This window comes from Neoarius graeffei, chromosome 1 (assembly GCF_027579695.1).
Source record: "Neoarius graeffei isolate fNeoGra1 chromosome 1, fNeoGra1.pri, whole genome shotgun sequence".
NCBI classification, from domain to species: Eukaryota; Metazoa; Chordata; class Actinopteri; order Siluriformes; family Ariidae; genus Neoarius; species Neoarius graeffei.
In genome coordinates, this window is record NC_083569.1 from 14,707,191 (window position 1) to 14,726,665 (window position 19,475).

Sequence of the window (19,475 nt, forward strand, 5' to 3'; positions counted from 1 at the left end):
TACATTTTATAGATGTATACAAAAAAAGTGCACATTTATGATGCCCCACATGCTTAAGGCACAAATTTTAGTCCAACTACTCTGAAAAGCCTTCCGTCCATGCACCTAGTTCAAGCTCTGTTGCAGCATACACTTTCAAGCTACACAACGGTGTAAAGTTTCCCCCTCTCAATACCTGTGTATTGACTGAACAGCAAAAAGGCTTTAGTAATCTTCCCCCTGTGCAACTAGGACTGTCAAACTCATGTGGCAGGGGGGGATTAACAGCCAATTTTTCCATTTACAGGCTTTCCTAAACCATTTCATTTGCACCTCAAAACAAGAGTATAGCACTTTAAAGCCTGCCAAAATTGAAAGGCAAGAAACCCATTTAAAGCCTTCATTCTGATTCCACTGAAAGACCACCACATTGACACTCCCATTTATAGCCTAATCTACTGATTAGAAAAAACTGGTAAATTTTAAAGAACATTTACAGTCAAACAAGTTCATGCCAGCAACATCCATATCACCTGAGGCAAATTACATCATGTTAGTTCTGTCAGCTAAAACCAGACACTGCTATTAATGCCCTTCAGTTGGCCCAGTTAAGCATTAACTTTTGATTGGTGGTATGGTAAAGTAGTCAAAAAGTCACTGGCAGAAAATCAGCATTGTTGGTTTTCCAGAATTCAGCCATAATGGCCAGAGAGTTTTCCCCCCAGACTGCCACATGTATGATTTGTATATTATGCAAGAACACTTACAGCTTTTTCTGAATTGATTTATGGTTGTGTGTGCAGCTACTCAATCATGTCTATAATGGGGCACCGAGGTCAAAAGAGGAGCGAGACCTCTGCCGTGTCAATCTACCTCTCTGCTCACGGCCACGCCCACGGTGTGAGCGTGGCACCAGGCCTGTCAGGAAGCGCTTGGCCCTGCTGGTAAGGCTTTCAGGTTTGCTACCAGTCCAACCAGGCCCTGGACTCTGGCCACGGGCAACCCTCACTGCAGTCTCCAGGAGCTCCTTAGTGCCGTGATCCAGTGTAATGGAGAGCTCTAGGTACACACAGTCGAACGTCATGGCATTGGAGTGGGCTTCTGAGTGAGAGAAAGCAAGAATGCTGTAAGAGTCTAGCTTTTAAGCAATTTAAAAAAAAAAAAAAAAAACCATCCATTGACAAAACCCCTCAGCTTTTTTTGCACAACCATCATTCTCTATCTCATTGCAGAATCAAGCTCACAGGTTGATTGGGTACATCACAGACTCCACTTGAAGTCACTAAGCCAGCCACCTGCAAGTTAATGCAACTGTCCAAAGTCGCCAATCATGTGGCAGCAACACAATACAGCTACAGAGCTTAGTGTTCACATAAAAACGGGGGGGGGAGAGGCAGTGCATGTTGACCCTTTAGGTCCTGTCAGCCAAGAACAGGAATCTTGGGCTTTTTTTTGGGGGGGGGAGAACAGGTTTACAGATAAGACTTTTTAAAAAAAAAAAAAAAGTCACCTGCTCTGATTAATCAATTTCTGATACAAACACAAGATCAGTGTTACATCAGCTGCATAAACCCAGCCTGCCTTGTGGGTCAATAGTTCAGACAGTGTATAAAATGGTATGGGAAATGTTTTCTTGGCACACAACCCTTTAATACCAAGCACTGTTTGAATGCCACAACCCATCCAAGTTTTGCTGCTGATAACTGGTAGATGTGCTTCCCTTCATGGGAACAATCTGATCATGGCAAGGTCACAAAGCACTCCGACCAACATGTTCATGACTAACTTCAGTGCATTTCAAGACTGTCACTAGATGTGACCTGCCTGAAAGAGTGCAAATGCAAGCTATTCAGTATGGTTGATCATGTAATTCACTCATGCCAACATGGACCTGAATCTCAAAGGAATGGTTGACACCTTGTGGTCTTCACATCATAAGGAAAGAGTTGCATCAAATCAATGCCATGGTGTTCTGAATAAAGCAAAAGTAACAGTTTCATTAACTAAACATGCAAGAAATGTTTACTTCTCTTTAGTGTGCACACTGCAAAGGCCATTATGCCTTATTTTGCTTAAGAAAGGCAAGTTTATTTCTCCAAATATTACATCTGCAAATCTTGCATCAATAGACATGAGACCCCCTTTGCTTAAGGCTATTGTCCCTAGTCATTAGTACCTTACCAAACAGGTTGCAATTCTCATTTCAATTATTTGTATAGCACTTAATTATACATGGTCAAAGTCAGCTTGGCAGAAATCCAGAGGTGACCATCAAAACTGACACTATAGGGAAATAATCTTGATTGGAACCAGGCTCAGTTGAAGCCATCCCTTTAACATGTACTGTTAAGAAAATACCAGAACAAGGATGTGAGCCTTTGACAAGTAGTTCTACAGGTGAATCAGCTTTGCTTTTCAGATCCCAATCTGAATCCTGCAGATCTAGAAAACCTGGATGCTGCATTAGCTTATGTTGTAAGCCATGTCACTTGGGAGGAGAATCAAATGCAAGTTTCTGGTCTACTCTGATAAGATGGGCTATAATTCAAAGTGAACTTGAGAATCAATTTCTGCAGGAGAACAAATGTCAAAATACCAGCCATTTTATTGTGACCATTTTTCTTGTGCCCATCAAACAAAGCCGTCAATCATAAGATTGATCTCAAAAAAGGTACAAAAGACTCCATGTTAAGCTTCAATAACCTGTTATGGGAGCTCTAGGTTTACATAAGACACCATCCAGTGGATTTTCACAGGTGCTCCCACCCCTCAACACCAGTGAGCATCCAAGGGAAGGACATTGAGCTGGTGACATCTTAAGTACCTGGGTGTTCACCTGAACACCATACAGGAAGGGTCAGAGCAGGCTATATCTGCTGTAGAGACTCTGGTCTTTGAGTGCAAGGAGCACTCAAAGACCTTGACACTGGTGGCATCAGCCATCTTAATGACGGTTTGCTGAGTGAGCAGCATCTCCACAGCTGACTGGAAGAGACTGGACAAACCAATCAGGAGGGCCAGCTCTGTGCTAGGATGCTCCCTGGAGCCAATGGGTGGAAGGAGGATGGCTAAGCTGTCATCTATGATGCAGAACTCCCACCCCCTACAGGACTTACTCAATGGACTGTAGAGCTCCTTTAACAGGAGGTTGCACCACCCCAAGTGTGAAGGAGTATTACTGTAGACCATTCCTGCAGCTGTTACTGTACAACCAGCACTGCTCACAGTAAACTCATCTGTATGAGTGTCAGTTGTTGCTTACCCCGTTTCTCTTTTGCAATTACAGCCACCTAATGTGCAACAAGTGTTGCATCTACTTTATAATTCCTCCAATTTAGTATTCATCTTCAGTATTTACTTGTGGCTCAATGTCCTCTTCTGCCATCCACTGTGCTGCTGCAAACAGGAAATTTCCCCATTGTGGGATAAAGATCTTCTCAAATTACAAAAATAGTTTTAAAGCCTGGTTTATATTGTCGAACAGCTTCCAAGAAGCATCCAGAAGGGAAAGCTCACTGGGGAGAAGAGATCCAGAAACCTTCATTCATCTCAACCACTTTGTCCTAGTCAGGTCCAGTGCATGAGCCTATACACCAAGTGTAACACTAAACATCACTAGCCAACAGTTAAGATATTTACATCACACTTTACTTCTTGAATATGATTGGTCAGAATGTGTTAGTTTCCATAAGACAGCCTGGATAGTAGTTCTGGCTGGAATAAACTATAGGTTGGTGTTAATGCACCGTTATAATATTGGTTCTATAGTATCAGCTCATACACTGAAACATGCAGTAGACATACCACATAAGCCAAGATCCTTTTTTTTAATTAAATCTTACAATGGTTGTACTTTAGCTGTAAAAGTCTCCCAGCTCAGGGAAGTCTTAAGGACCATTTACATCTTCTGGTTTCCTAGACTGGTGGGGGAGGAGATGGACAGAATAGACCCCTTTCACATGACGTCACCGCGCTGCAAGATTTTGTTAGGTGCCATATTGGAAGACCAAGTACATGCACTCACAATATAAAACAAAGTACAAGCGAGAGTAAAGTGACACGATGGCTGATAATTCTGGTTATGCGAGTACATTACCAGCTGCAGAAAGGGCATGGTATGTGGAGAAACTGGCTGAGATTGATGGGTTTGACCCATATGATAAGACTTGCGGCAAGGGAGAATGGAAACATGAGGACCTGACACCAATTCTGCCATCTGTTTGCTACCCACACATTGTAAACTATGTTGTTTACACCCAGTGCCTACACTCAGTGTTTGAACTATGCTGATTTTTTGGGGGTCCCTTTTTTCCCCTTGGGGCGCTTGCCTCGGAGCACGGATCTCCAAACACATAAGCCCATCTTACGCACATCACGTGGACTCCACACATCATGTCTGAAGTCATAACCCATCAGGGGAAATCATGTCCACATTGGCATGTTCAAAAAAACCTCACAATGATACCACACGCAAGGGGGGGGAAAAAAAAAAAAAAAGTCAGGCTACTCAACCAACCTGGCAGCAGCGAGCAAGCCCCAAACCATCCTAAATTATTATTAAATTGTAGAAGTCTGGGAGGCTTGCTCCTCATACAGTTATCAACTTGGGGCCAATTTAGCATGTTTTAAATCTGAATTTCTTGCGTTTGCTTACCTCAGTGTCCACAAATCATGCAGACTTATCCATTATATCCACAGTTTTTTGCCAAGTCTTACACAGGTTTCTTTCAAGTCTACTGTTGGGCCAATAAATCATAAATAAAACAGCTCAGATTTGTTTTAGTCGTTTGCCACTCTACTTTATTCTCGTGGGTTCACATAGCGCTGCCATCATTTCCCCCTAATCACTAGTTTGTTGGTCTTCCAATATGGCACAGGGTCTGTTTACTTCTGGTTTTGGGTGACAGTGAAAGGGGTCTATAGGGCCATTTAAAAATACTTATGTAACTGCACTTTGAGCTCATACTCCTCAACTGGAGGGAAGGAGAGATTTATGGGGCAATAACTGAAATGAAGGCACCATGTGGCACTGTGTAAAAAGCTCATTGCTAAACAGCATCTTCCTCCAGTAGCTGAGAGAGAATGAATGCGTTATAATACATGTGTAGCACAGTCTGGAGCCAGATATCCAGCCAAACTCTGAAGAGGTCTGGGAACATGAAGATGGATTCAAGACACCCCACATGAAGAGACTATTTAGCTGAGCAATATGAAAATACTGGTCCTCCCTGTCACCAAGTACTTTGAAATTACACAAAGGAGCAAGAGAGAAATTTGAGTTTGATACTGTTATAACACCACTGTTGTGCTGCTCCAAGACAAAACCTTCAACTGATGACAGTCCTGTCCTTGTGTTCATTCAGTTCTATTGTACACATCCTGCCCCTCTGGGGTGGGTCTTGCTCAACATCAGCAACAACCCTGGTGAGTTTTAGCCTGCATGTCAGTGTCCATAACCATTTGGACACTAACAGTTAGCTTGAACAGATGGAAGTTCAAATGCCAGCCTTTATAGCCAAATCAGGTAAACATTAGGAATTAGAGCACAGAGCCTGGAATACAATTTCTCCAGGTGAAGAACCCCTTCATCACAGCTCACCAGATCAGGAACACTAGGAAGGAAGGTACATGTCAAGATGAGACTTCACCAGAAAAGGCAGTGGGTTTACCACAAGATAAGCCAAAATGGTAAAACAAAGACTGAATTAGCCCCCACATGAACCCACCACTCCATTCCTCCCCCAAGTTGAATTGGTTGCCATGGAAAAAGTCAGAAATCCCAAAGGGCACAACTCTAGTCACTTAACTCATGTTTTGCTTAAAAACCTTACTTGAGTTATGCTCTGGAAATGAATTCCCCCATTATATGGCAGGGGGATAATTAAGCAAGCCAACAACCCCATAATATAAAATGGGAATGTCTTGACAGCCATAAGCTAGAAACATGTACCTGAGCTGATGGAAGATCAAGCCATTATTGCAAGTTGACATTTACTTCCACTCTTCAGTTTTATTTATACTACAAAATATTAAATGGCCATTGGGTGCCTAGATCTTAAGACTTCAATCACAGAAGCAAACCAGTTTTGTTGTTATGCTCCTAAGACAAGGAGCAAGAGCTCAATTTTCAGTAGTGAAAAGTTTTTGCACCACTGTCTTTACAACTTCTAAAGTTATGCCATAACTTAGCTCTGTGAGCCAGCCAACAAGATGCCCAGTATAACCTTGATTGTTAAAACTTAGCTTCAAAGTGTACAGATGAGGATTGAGCCCACACTAAAATAGTGCTGCTACATCACCATGCAAAGGAGAGCCAAATCCTACACCATCAGCAGTAGTGCCACAAGACTGGAGTAAACATGGTCTGTCCCACCACACTGGTTGATCAAAAGGTGCAGGCTCCTTGTTGGTAGCTTAGACAGTGAAGGTTACAGTAGGGCATGGCCGGCCCAAGGCATAAGCAGATTAAGCGCCCGTTAGGGCCCCCCACACACCACCGGGGGGGGGGCCCCCCACACACCACCGGGGGGGGGGCCCCCCACACACCACCGGGGGGGGGCCCCCCACACACCACCGGGGGGGGGGCCCCCCACACACCACCGGGGGGGGGGCCCCCCACACACCACCGGGGGGGGGGCCCCCCACACACCACCGGGGGGGGGGCCCCCCACACACCACCGGGGGGGGGGCCCCCCACACACCACCGGGGGGGGGGCCCCCCACACACCACCGGGGGGGGGGCCCCCCACACACCACCGGGGGGGGGGCCCCCCACACACCACCGGGGGGGGGGCCCCCCACACACCACCGGGGGGGGGGCCCCCCACACACCACCGGGGGGGGGGCCCCCCACACACCACCGGGGGGGGGGCCCCCCACACACCACCGGGGGGGGGGCCCCCCACACACCACCGGGGGGGGGGCCCCCCACACACCACCGGGGGGGGGGCCCCCCACACACCACCGGGGGGGGGGCCCCCCACACACCACCGGGGGGGGGGCCCCCCACACACCACCGGGGGGGGGCCCCCCACACACCACCGGGGGGGGGGCCCCCCACACACCACCGGGGGGGGGGCCCCCCCACACACCACCGGGGGGGGGGCCCCCCCACACACCACCGGGGGGGGGGCCCCCCACACACCACCGGGGGGGCCCCCCACACACCACCGGGGGGGGGGCCCCCCACACACCACCGGGGGGGGCCCCCCACACACCACCGGGGGGGCCCCCCACACACCACCGGGGGGGGCCCCCCACACACCACCGGGGGGCCCCCCCCCCCCCCAAGAGCAGTTGGAATGCCCACCTGCGAAAATATTTTTAATTAAAAAAAAAAAAAAATCAATGACATGATATAGCAGAAACAAGACAACATTTTTTGTATCATTTTCATAGTTGCTACATTAGGTTAACTAATCCTTGCTGCTGGTTGCTGCCACTGCTCTTGCACAACCAGACGCACGTGACATGACAGGAGTTTTCACTTCGGAAGATAGGTGGACTAGATGGCCAAGCCATGTCTCAAAAAAGAAATTATCCATCTGGGGCAAAGAGGGAGACAAGAGGAAGAAAAAGCAGCAAGAAAAAGGTAAATTTGAATGTCCAATGTTACCATTTGTGTCATTAAAATGGTCTATGTTTTGGCTAGGTTGGCTGGATTAGCTAACAGAATGTCTGTCATAGTAGCTAACTAGCTTATTAGTGCAAAATAAACTGGTTAACTTGTTTACAGTGTCTTATCTACTGATTTGTTGTTTTACTTACAAATATGCCACACATCACTGAATATTTTATATTGCAATAGCCACAAGTTGCAGTATAATGTAAACCAACTAAAAACAGATTATGGTGGGTGGCTAGACTGTTTAGCCTAAGAAATAAGGCAGCTAGCAGTGTAGTTTTGGTGGTGTGGGGGACCCCAAATCAAATTCTGCTTAGGGCCCCTTAAAGGCTTGGGCTGGCCCTGCAGCAGGGCCAGAATATTCTTAAAGCCCCAGTTATGAACAGCCTTCCAAGTAGTGTTCAGGACTTGGACACAGCCTCAGTGTTCAAGTCCAGGCTGAAAACATTAGTCGAGCCTTCAATAGCTTATGTAAAAGAGCAGATCTGGAGGGTTCTGACTATTGATAAACTAGGACGCACCCCCCCCAAAAAACAAACATTTGTCATCTGGCTTTCCCTTTTAAGTTACAGTATGTCATGTTAGTCAGTCCTGCCAGTCCCTGCTTACACATGACCATGCCTGTTCTTAGAGATTACATCCCTCTTCCCCTCCCAATAATAGTCATCCCTTCTGCTCTCCAGACCCACCTGATGCAGCTTCATGCCTTACTTCTGGTTGGAGTACTCCTCATCTCTCTCCTGATGAAAATGACCCAATACAGACAGCCTAAAGATGCATTTCAAAGCCATGCTTTAGACTGCAATTGCCAGTTTTGCACTCATGTAAAAATCATGTAACCAGGAAATTCTCACTAATAACTGCACACCACTAGAAGCAAGTAATTTATAAACACCTTCGGTGTCACCCAGACAAGGATGGGTTCCCTTCCAATCCTGGTTCTGCTCAAGGAACCTTCACATTGTCAGAGTCCCCCCCTTGCCACCATCACCTTCTGGCTCACTTATTAGGGATAAACTTTAAATTAGCTTAAAAGTCATATCCAGAATTTATGCAATTCTATAAAGCTGCTTTGAAAGTTAATTGTTAAAAGCACTAAAATTTAATTGCTTTGAGCTATAGAATCCAAAGCATATTATAGTGTGCATTAAAAATTGCAGCTGGCACTCAGGTTTTATTGTAAAAAGTGATCACCTTCTGACCAATCAGATTCAAGAATTCAACACCATTCTGTTCTACACCATTACTAATTAAATGGGTGCCTCTTGAGCTGTTCAATAAATTGTTCCTTGGCCTTTACCCTCTGTGTTGACCTCACGGGAGCGCACCAGGTCACTCTTGCTGCCCACAAGGACAACAGGAGTATAGGGATGGGTGTCTGTCAGTGAGAAGCGCAGCTGAAACACACGGTAGAAAGTATGGCGGTCCGTCAGTGAGAACACCAGTATGCACACCTCACACTGTAGCGTGTTGATATCCTGTCAATCACACACAGAGGCTAGAGTTAGTCAAGAATACAATTCTGACTCAATATTTAGTAGAAACTGTACACTTTTGGTTCCCAGTCTATGGATTAAAACAAATGTTTTTTCCTGGACCAAAATGCATTTTGCTTTTCTGCATAAAGTCCTAGAACTTGCTCTTGTAAAGTCTGGCTACTAATTTACTGACCCTTATTGTGGGCCTTTTCCTTTCCAACCTAGAGCACAAGCCAATAATCTTATTTAAGACTAGTGTGGATAAGCTAAGGAACTTCCTCCTCCTGGCCAAATAGGTTTGTGGGTCTGTCAGAGTGAGCTGGACAAAGCAAGTGGGAGAATATGGTTCATAACAGCTTGCTGTGCAAGTTGCCTTGGAAAATATTCATGTAATCTAAACCCACCCTTTCTAGTTTTCAATAGGAACATGGACATCTTTATGCAAACCGACTAGATGACCTTTTCAGGAACATGGCCTAGGCAAGATTAAAAGCAACACTGAAGTGACTTAACCTTGAGAAACTGTTCCGTTTTATTCAAAGTATGGTATGGACAGAAAATCCTTTGTTTGCAAGAATTTGGCAGACAGGGTTTTCCCCCAGACTGATACATTTGTACATTAAATGTAAAAGCATTTATGTATGTAGTACAAAACTGAATAGTCAGGCTGGCCAGTGGATGTGATGAAATAATGATTAGAATATGGTTTTTCTAATATTCGCTTATTTTTACTATAACACCTCAGACTAGAAGCAGCTGCACTGACCATTATACTGCTTTTTTGGGGGGGCTTTTTTCACCTTTATTGGATAGGACAGTGTAGAGACAGGAAGTGAGCAGGAGAGATTGGGAAATGACCTCAGGTCAGAATCAAACCCAGATCCCTGGATTTATGGTATGGCGCCTTATTCACCTGAGCCATGACCCCCCCCCCCATTATACTGCTTTAAAAGCCATTTTGCATGTGGTTTGTTAGCGCACACACTTCACATGCTCTGATTATAATGGCTTGGGTAGCCGTTTATCCTTCAAACACTTCAGTAAAGATAATTAACAAGGTGCCAATGCCCAACAGTCTCACTGATGGAAACCTGTTAACATGTCAGAGTGTAAACCTGATTTAACATCTTCTCCCCCACCCAAAAAAAAAAGTCTGTAAGGGACATTAAATCTTGATAAAGTGTCAGTTGTCAGTACATGTGGCACCAAATCAGTCAAATCCATAAGTGTAGGCCCTTGCTATGGTCAAGTGATTTATGACGACTACCATCTCATGTAGATCTGAAAACTAGAAGTTTCCTTGACAAACTTCCCTTTTCCAAGAGCCACTGCATCTACCTCTACAATAATCTACTTATGGAAAACACTACCAAATTTTAAGTTGGGAAAAGAGTTCTGACTGATTAGCCATATTGGTTTCCATCTCTAAAGCAACTTGCAATATTTAAGTCTCATGTCATCTCTCAGACCTGATTGGTTTCCCCCAGACTGAGTCACAAATCAAAACTAACAATCTAATGACCTAATGTTCATTGTACCAACTAACCTTGCATTTTCAAGCCACAATAATGGATAACTGAATACTCACTTTCTATGGCTAGCTGTCTCAAACCGCAGTCTAAGTGCATAACCAGAGATAAGATGCAATTTACTGACTAAAAACAGCCAGTGCAACTTACCAAAGTGACTCATGAAACAGTGCCCCAAAACAGAAACACTTAAAAAGCCACACCCATCCTGAATCTCATTCAAGTACTTAAGACAACTGAAAGCAAAGGCAATATTACAGACCTGCTGAAACACCACAGACTTGTTAGGTGGTTCATGCTAGAGGTCTGCGCAGGACAGAATTCAGTCCCGCTCCCACAAAGAATTATGATTCAGTCCCACTCCTGCCTGCCACATTTTGTCCCGCTCGCAAATCCTGCATGAGGCAGACATTTGCATTATTTCTCATGGAAGTTCGTGTCATTGGCTCAGGGAATTTAACATGCTGAGCTTAGCTCTCCACTGACTGATCTTTCACCTAGCGCATGGAGCAAGGGTGCACGATGCCAAGCAGCATGCACAGCTGAGGCTTTACAGAGATACCCATTGTGAGCTTCACTAGAGGAACTCTGCTCTTCTGCCATGATCGGAGATCTCAAACACGGAAGAGCGGAAAGGAATCGGAAACATATGCAAGATTAGACCACTGTGGCAGCAGGGGCATGGCCAAGCAGCAGTCTGTGAATGGAGGGCAGGGTCAGGGAAGGTAAGTGTCATTACACCTGATGTCAATTTGTGTGTGTTGCAGGCATGGAGTATAAAGGGAGGGGGAGAGGAGAGAAGAGGGATTTGCTCCCCGACCACAATGTGCATACACACAAGTGAAAGCTGAAAAGCTCAATAAAGTCAGTGGGTGTGAACACAAACTCTTGCCTGCTGCACTTCTGTGCTCCACTCACATCAGGGATTACTACAGTGGTGCTGAAACCCAGGACACACCACTCACTTTGAGCTTTTCAGCTTTTTCGGTCACACGTGTTGTGGTTGGGGAGCAAATCCCTCTTCTCTCCTCTCCCCCTCCCTTTATACTCCATCCCTGCAACAAACAAAATTGACCTCAGGTGTAATGACCTAGCCACTTACCTTCCCTGACCCCACCCTCCATTCACAGACAGCTGCTTGGCCACACCCCTGCTGCCACAACCACATCTGCAAATTTAGGCATCTTAATGTTTTTATTAATGCCAAATAAGATATCCAGCACAAATTATATATGTTAGACAAATTTATAAATTTTATTTTAAACATGTTTAGTTGCAGGACTGCAGCTTATCACCTCTCCTGCCCGCATTGTGCACTCCCCCTCCTGCCCACACCCACAATGAGCTTTCAAAATTTGTCCTGTGCCGCACTGCTTTGTAGTGGGTCCTGCAGGAATGCAGGGCTCTAGTTCATGCTTTGGAAAAGTTGCCAATTGACCATTTTGCATCCAAATTTAAGTGAATGCAAATGTTCCCATGAGGGATTACATACTGAAAAGCTAGGAGCCATGAAGACCTCCTGCTAGGCCACTTGCATCTCTTGAATTTAATTCCCAAACATTCCCTCAAGTAGATGGAAAGACACCAGCATGGACAGGAAGTTCAGTCACTGCTCACTCAGTCCTGAAGTATATCCAAAGAGATAATCCACATAATGGGTCTTAGAAGACAAAACCCAAAGGCCACCACATTGGATTTAGGGGACCCATCAGCAGAATTGTATTTATAAGCACACTTTCATTAGTGTACAATTATCTGCAACCATGAATGTTTTTGCAAGCCTACAATAAGCCCTTTATACATAGGCTGTGGGTCCACTTCCACAAAGCCACCATGCTCAGAATGGACAAATTTAGACTGCACATATGACAGCATGAATTGGGGCAAACACCAGAAGGAAGGTGGAGTGCTTACCAGTACTAGCTAAGCAGTTTGAGTCACCATTTAGTATTAATGTGCTGTTCTAGCCATTTATTTCTGTAGTAACAGCTCATTTAGCACAGTGGTGCAAGTGGTTAGCATGGTCACCTCACAGTAAGAAGGCTCTGGGTTCAAGCCCAGCAGGGCCTTTAGAGTTTGCATTTTCTCCCTGTATCTGCATGGATTTCCTCTGGATGCTCCAGTCCCCCCCACAGTTCAAAGACATGTGATTAGGTTAATATGAGACAGCCTTGGGGCTGAGATACCCAACTCCCAACTGCTCCCCAGGTGCTGTTAGCATGGCTGCCCACTGCTCTGGGTACATGTTCACTGCTTCAGATGGGTTAATGCAGAGAGGAATTTCACAAGTGTGACAAGTTCATTCACTGTGGCATGTATGCCATATAATCTTGCTGTTTCATCCAAGTAAAATACTTGGAAAATGTAAAGCCTCATTACACAGTACCAAATTGTACTACAATTGCAAGAACAGTCATGACACTTGACCAAAGACTTTCAACTGCTCAAATGCCAAGTTACACCCCAATAAACCTTTTCCTACAACAGCATGCCCTATTGAGTTTTATTCCTGATTCAGTAAGGGATAATTGAAGTCCTCATGAGTGGTACAAATGCAAGGGAAAAAACCCAACTGTTAGTGTTCTATGACTGCATGTGTTAACTATCAATTTTGCATTGCAACCAGACTAATTCTGAAGGCAGGAAGTTTGCTTTATAGTCTGCCAGGACTGTTGCATTTGTCTCAAGTACAAATCTTCCTAATTTCATAGAAGAAGTCTCCTGGCTTTCTCTGTACATAAGTGGAACAAGTTACACAATTTCTTCTAAAACAAGCCTCTATGCAGCACTGAGGCTGCAGCAAACAGATTCTCCCTCAGTTTTGCAAAGACTCCTTTAAAATCTCAACTGCAGTTTAAAATATAAAACCCACACAGCAAGCCCAGGCCCATTGTTTTGACAAACCACGACAGGTTTTAACATCAGTGTGTTGCTCAAAGCAGTATTATACAATCTGAGATACTATGATGTCTGCAGGCACTCCCATTTCATTGCACATGTGAACAGCATTAACAGCTTCTGTCTGGTCCACATGAATAATGGAGTAACTGTTAAACAGGTCAAGGAATGAGTCAGCAAAATTCACAAAGCTGCATGATTACTTTGTGTACCAGAGGACAGTCACCTGTTTCCAGTCATCATATACCAAGATTGTGCTCTCCTCATCATCTACGGTCACCCTTCGCTGGTATGGTTCATCTGCAAAAGACAGAGGCTTCATTTAATCTAAATGAAATCAGGGGCTTTGGGGGTCTTGACCCAAGCCAAAGTTGATTGTCCAAGAACAGCACATCCTGAGGTGTCCCTTCACTAACCATTTTTGATGTTAAAATCACAACTGCAGTAATGCCAACAGTTACACAATTTGAAGCCAATCAAGGTTTGTGAATTTACTCTTGTAGGACACTTTACAAATTAAAACACTTGTCTGCATTTTCAATTCAGCTACTAGGTACTTCAAGGTGACCAAGAATTTAAGTAATATTTACAGAATTCAGTGCTCATTGTTCTAGATGTACAAGTCAAGGCATTGTGCTCAGTAACACATTTAGCTTCAGCATTACATGACTACATTTAAGGCTCCCTTCATATTTTAGGACAAGTTAGCTTAATTGCCTCAAAAATCAAAAAGAGTATTACCACAAGTTAAGCTTCCAGTAGCTTTTGTTTGTTGCATGATCTTTACCAACTTCCAATATTAAACAGCAAAATGAAAACTGCTTGTGCCAGAGCCCTGAATATAAAAAAATGGGAGTTTATACATAGGTTTTACTGGGAAACATGCCACTTTTCACATAAGCTATAGCCAGAACATGAAGAACCAAAGCCACTCATGAGGATGTACCAGCAAGAGTTGCTTTGATAAGTTTGGATACCTTATAGAAAGAACATGCAGACCAAGTTTGTGTTGAACTCCCATTTTTCTATACAAACATGAATTGCAGAGCCAAGTGACATCCGACATTTCACTCCAGTGAAGTCACTCCCAGAGTTTCCCTGCTGACTAGGTCATAGTCAATGAGAAACTGGTTTAAAGTTAATATTCTCTTAACTTACATGGGCCCATAAACAATGGCTATGCAGATTAGTTTGTTTTTTTAAAAACAAACCTTACATAAAGTTCTCATGTTGAAGTCACTCATTCATATAGTCACCACTCACTCCTTGCACAACCATGTAATTTTTTTTACTAAGAGGAACCCCCCCCAGTTAAAACACCCAAGATGGGTGACTGATTGCCTTCATGCTCAGAGCTTCTCACTGTTCATTCTACTTTCCTGATTGCATGTAGATCACATCAGGACCAGCATACATACAACACAGAACAGCTGTGGGTTAGGGTCAAGAAACACCCTTAACCTCCTAGGGCTTAGCGGTCACATGCGTGGACAGCACTTTATGGAAATTTGGAACAAGAATCCACATGTGGACATACTTTCTCTAAAAGTACATCTTATCAAAAGATGCTTAGTTTTTAATTCTAATCAGGTTCTAATAAGCCCAAATAGCAAAGAGAAATAAAAAATGCATGTAAAAAAAAACAGCTTGGGCCTTAGGAGGTTAAGAATTAACCCATTTGAAACAATGGAACAGAATGCAAGTGATCACACACCTAGACTAATTTCATGCGTCTTCAAAGCACAGATCAAGAGACAAACTGTACAACAGTTTTGTACTCCAGCATTGAGGCTTGTGCCTAAACTTAACCCCATACATCTCAAAATTGACAGTTATTTTAAGGGCTAGAGGGCTCAAGCACCATCTATGTGGTGACACCCAGTAATGCACTCAGTGTGGCCAATCTGTCAAGATGAAGTAAATGAGATGTCAAGTTCCAAGACCTGCATCTTCCAGCTCAATGTGGAAGGTCTTACAAGAGTCAAGAGAGCTCACCCACCACCTCACAGATGAAGACAATGCAAATGTGCTCCTCCAACTCACTGACGAAAGACCTCCTAGACCCTAGAGGATTTCCCTGAGACCTACAGTGCCTTTACCAACATGCTCTCATCAGCCAAGGCCTTCCTCCCTAGAGATCACTGGAAGTAGTATACACCCTGCTGGGATGAAGGAGAGTCAGCAATGAGAGTACAATGTGGCCAGCCCTGACAAGAAACCTGTAAAATGTGACCTAATGCAGATTCTTGGTGAGAGGAGCTGCACCAGATGGGAGGAAACCGTGAGCGCCATTGACTTCACCCACTCAAGCCACCAAGCTTGGACTTTGATAAACTGATCTCCACTGGCCATAGCAGCAAGCCAAAATTGCCTGGTTACTGCCAATTCCATCATATCAGTTCTTGTCAATAACATCAAATCAAAGTCTAAAAACAAAGAAACTAAGGCTCACACTCAAGGTTAACATGAATCAGAATCCACTTTCCACCTCCCTGCCTTGAGTGAGCTCAGGCCCCATTACATTGGAACAACTAATGGATGCTATACTATGCCTGAGGAGCAGAAAAGCTCCTGGTATTGACCTAGTACATGCCAAGTTCCTCTTTCATTTGGGAATTTATGCTCCCTGTTGACTATGCAGATTCCTTACCAACTGTCTGGAGACAGTCAGTCCAAAGTGGTTACCATCCTGAAATCCAGGAAGCCTGCAGAAGACCCCTGGAGTTACCAGCCAATCTCCCTCCTCTGCATAATATAAGCTGATGGAGAGGGTTATCCTTGCCTGCATTAGTGACTGTCAAGGCTCACCTGCCCCATGAGCAGGCTGGCTTTTGCAGAGGGAGGTCCACTACAGACCAAGTAGTTCACCTGGTCCACAGCATCAAGGCCACATTCCAACAAAAGGAGAATTTCAGCATCATGTACATTGACTTAACAGCCATATACAATACTGTTTGGCATCGCAGCCTGTACTTGAAGCTGCTCCAACTCATCCCCAACATGAAGCTTGCAAGGTTAATCGTGTTTTGAAGCATAATCCACACCATTACAACCTCAAGCATCAAATGTAGTAGGAAACAGAAGCTCTGCAATGGCCTACCTCAGGAGTCTGTTCTGGCCCTTATACAGCAGATTATCCATCTATTATATCAAGCAAGTACCTGTATGCAGAGGACTGTGCTACTGACTACTCAGCCCAAACCTATGAAGAGATACAATCTACCCTGGAAGCTGATCTTACCTCACTTTGTAGATACCTTGCTCTCCAGCACCTCAAATTAAGAAACACCAAACAGTATGCTCCACATACCATTTGGCCAATCAACTGGCAAAAGACAGAACACTTTGCTACTAGAGCTGCAAAGCTTCAAGAACATCTACCACTGTCAGCATCCTGAATGGAGAACAGATGGCAAGCAGAGTGGAGTACTCTTGACAAAACTCTACATGTTAATCAAAACTCCCACCACCAAGCCCAGTGGCCATCAGCTGGATCATAAGGCCTGGGTACAACTGAACCATATATGCACTGGCTGTTGCAGGACTCCTGCATTCCTTAAATCCATTGGTGCATGCGATAATACCTGCAAATGTAGTTTGCCACAGACATTGCAGCACCTAATCCAAACCTGCCCAACCTTGTGACCCCCAAGCAGCCTGGAAGGCCTAATAGAACTCAACACCAATACAGCCGAATGGCTCAAGAACATCCATTTGTTTAACCTCTTGTCAAACAATGACAAAGGGCTAAAGAAAAGGAAATTGAATGTGTACACTCAGGGGAACACATGGTGCATTCCACATGTTCCCCTCTGAGTGTACACATTCAATTCAAAGAAGGATTGTCCACATTAGCACATGCAGCAGATCTGCCACTCAAACAGGCTGGGAACACTAACCAACATGAACAAGCATGACTAAAGAATACAGGTTTGTCTGCAATAGCAAAAACTGGGCTGAAAGTCAGAGGAAACGGGGCTTAAGACACCATTACATATGTACAGAAATTCCAGATAGTGCAACATACTGCAACAAGAAATGAAAATCTGTTGCATTTCAGCACTTCAGATTCCTTACCAACTGACCAACTCATAGTACTGGTACAGCCTTAAAGACATTCTTCCAGGTCACTAATTGAAAGTCAAGGAGTAGAGAAGGCCTCAATAACAGCACTTTGAAGCACCCTCTAACAGTTCAACATCACTACAGGTAGGTGTGAGAACAAGTTTGATTTATATAGGACATGGCATGCTGTTACAGGAAACCTAGCCCCTCCCATGGAAGTGTTTTATGCCACATTACATAACACTTATGCTAACTAACCATTAAAATACCACACTATCTGGCTGTTTTACTTCAGCAAGTTAAGGCCTGTTAGCATTACAGACAGCTATAAAACAGTTGCTCCCTCATTAAGTGAGGAGTGCATTTGATAACTCCGATGAAAAAAGTCTTCAATTGAGTGAAGATGTAGGGTAATGTGATGGACCTGGAAGACCAAGCCATAGGAGGTAACAAAACAAGCTACATAAAAAAGGGAAGAGAAGCTTACCGCTTGATAGTCTTTCAGGGTCTACTGAATCCTCAGACAGACCAGCAAGATAAAGGGCCAGTGATGTTTTGCCCACTCCACCCTGCCCTAACAAGACAAGCCGCAGTGGCCCACGATACTTCTCCTCTGGAGCCTTAAGGAGTGGTGCATCTTGAGCATCGCCACTGCTGGCAGAACCAGAAGCGGAAGCAGAGTCAGGTCCTCGGGTTGTCTCACGATCCTCAGAGCCTGCTTCTGCTCGTGCAAACAGGTGCCTGCCCGATACTGGTGTGCCTTCACTACCTGATGCACCCTCAGCTTGCAAAGCCAAGCTCTTGGGGGAGGAAAAAAAAAAAAAAAAAGTCACCATCAACCGAGACTGGTTAAGGCAGAATATTTGTTCAAAACAGGAATCTGTACTGAGCAATAAGACAGTCAAATAGCTGTAGCCCTGGAATGGAAGAACTAGGCATTAAGGAGATTGAGATTTTTCTTGCATACAGTTGCCAGAAAAAGCTAGAGGCTACTTCTGATTAAAAAAATAATAATCTTACAGGAAAGTTGCAAGCACAAGAATCTAGGTCAGACAGCCACTCTAGGATTTCATGAACTGTGTACATTACATGGAAGTAGGTCAAACATGTCTATCTTCAGGCACACATACCCCACCCAAGCCACCTACAAGTATAAAGTGGTAGGTCACTTGGTAGCTGACCCTTTAACTTTAAACAATGATCAAGTCCCAAGAAGCACTGTGTGCAGACTGGGTCACACCTGCCATTAATATTAATTCAGCAGCTATTACAGCCACAAAGCTGTGCATGTGCCAGGAACCAAGTTCAAATATATAAATCTACCAACACCAGTTGTAAAAGACTAACTAGTGTATTTAACAGTGCAGAGATGAAGTTGTGTATAGCATTACAAGACAGTTAATGAAGCAAAATAGCCATATTAGGAATTCTATCCATATTGACTGAATAGAAGCAAGCCACTGGCTATTCTGCTGCTAGGCTATTGCTCATACTGCAAGTAGAGCAAGAGAAAAAAAACCCACATCCCCAACAAGATATGGAATGAAAGCATTTGAGTGCAAAAATATCCTTATTTTACTACACATGTACACAATTTTTCCACATGTCCACTAAGCAGACATGATTCAGGCATTGAATAAAATTACAGTTTCTCAATCCAGCAAGTGTGCATATAAAATGAGTGGAATGTCATACATAGCTTATAGCCCACTTAGCACTGCACCTCATGAGCAACTCAATTTTGTTGAGTGATTAAGTGTACATCCATGCAAGTCAGTCAGTCTATATACATATGGCCCCAAGAGACCAATTTGATCACAAGTATAGTGGTGTACATGTATACTTTACTTACATACAGATCAGGGTTAAAAGGGGCATTAGGAGAGATTAAGTAGGTTTGAC

General features: G+C 44.2%; 1 protein-coding gene across 1 annotated transcript; it reads right to left on the minus strand.

The window, feature by feature from the left end:
- Positions 1-774: 774 nt before the first annotated feature.
- rem2 (RAS (RAD and GEM)-like GTP binding 2) lies at positions 775-18,241 on the minus strand (the record flags this gene model as incomplete). Its single annotated transcript, XM_060917809.1, has 4 exons — positions 775-1,080; positions 8,904-9,081; positions 13,735-13,808; positions 18,061-18,241. Coding segments are annotated over 4 exons (717 nt in total), but the record flags the coding sequence as incomplete, so codon positions are not given.
- Between the last annotated feature and the right edge of the window lie 1,234 nt (positions 18,242-19,475).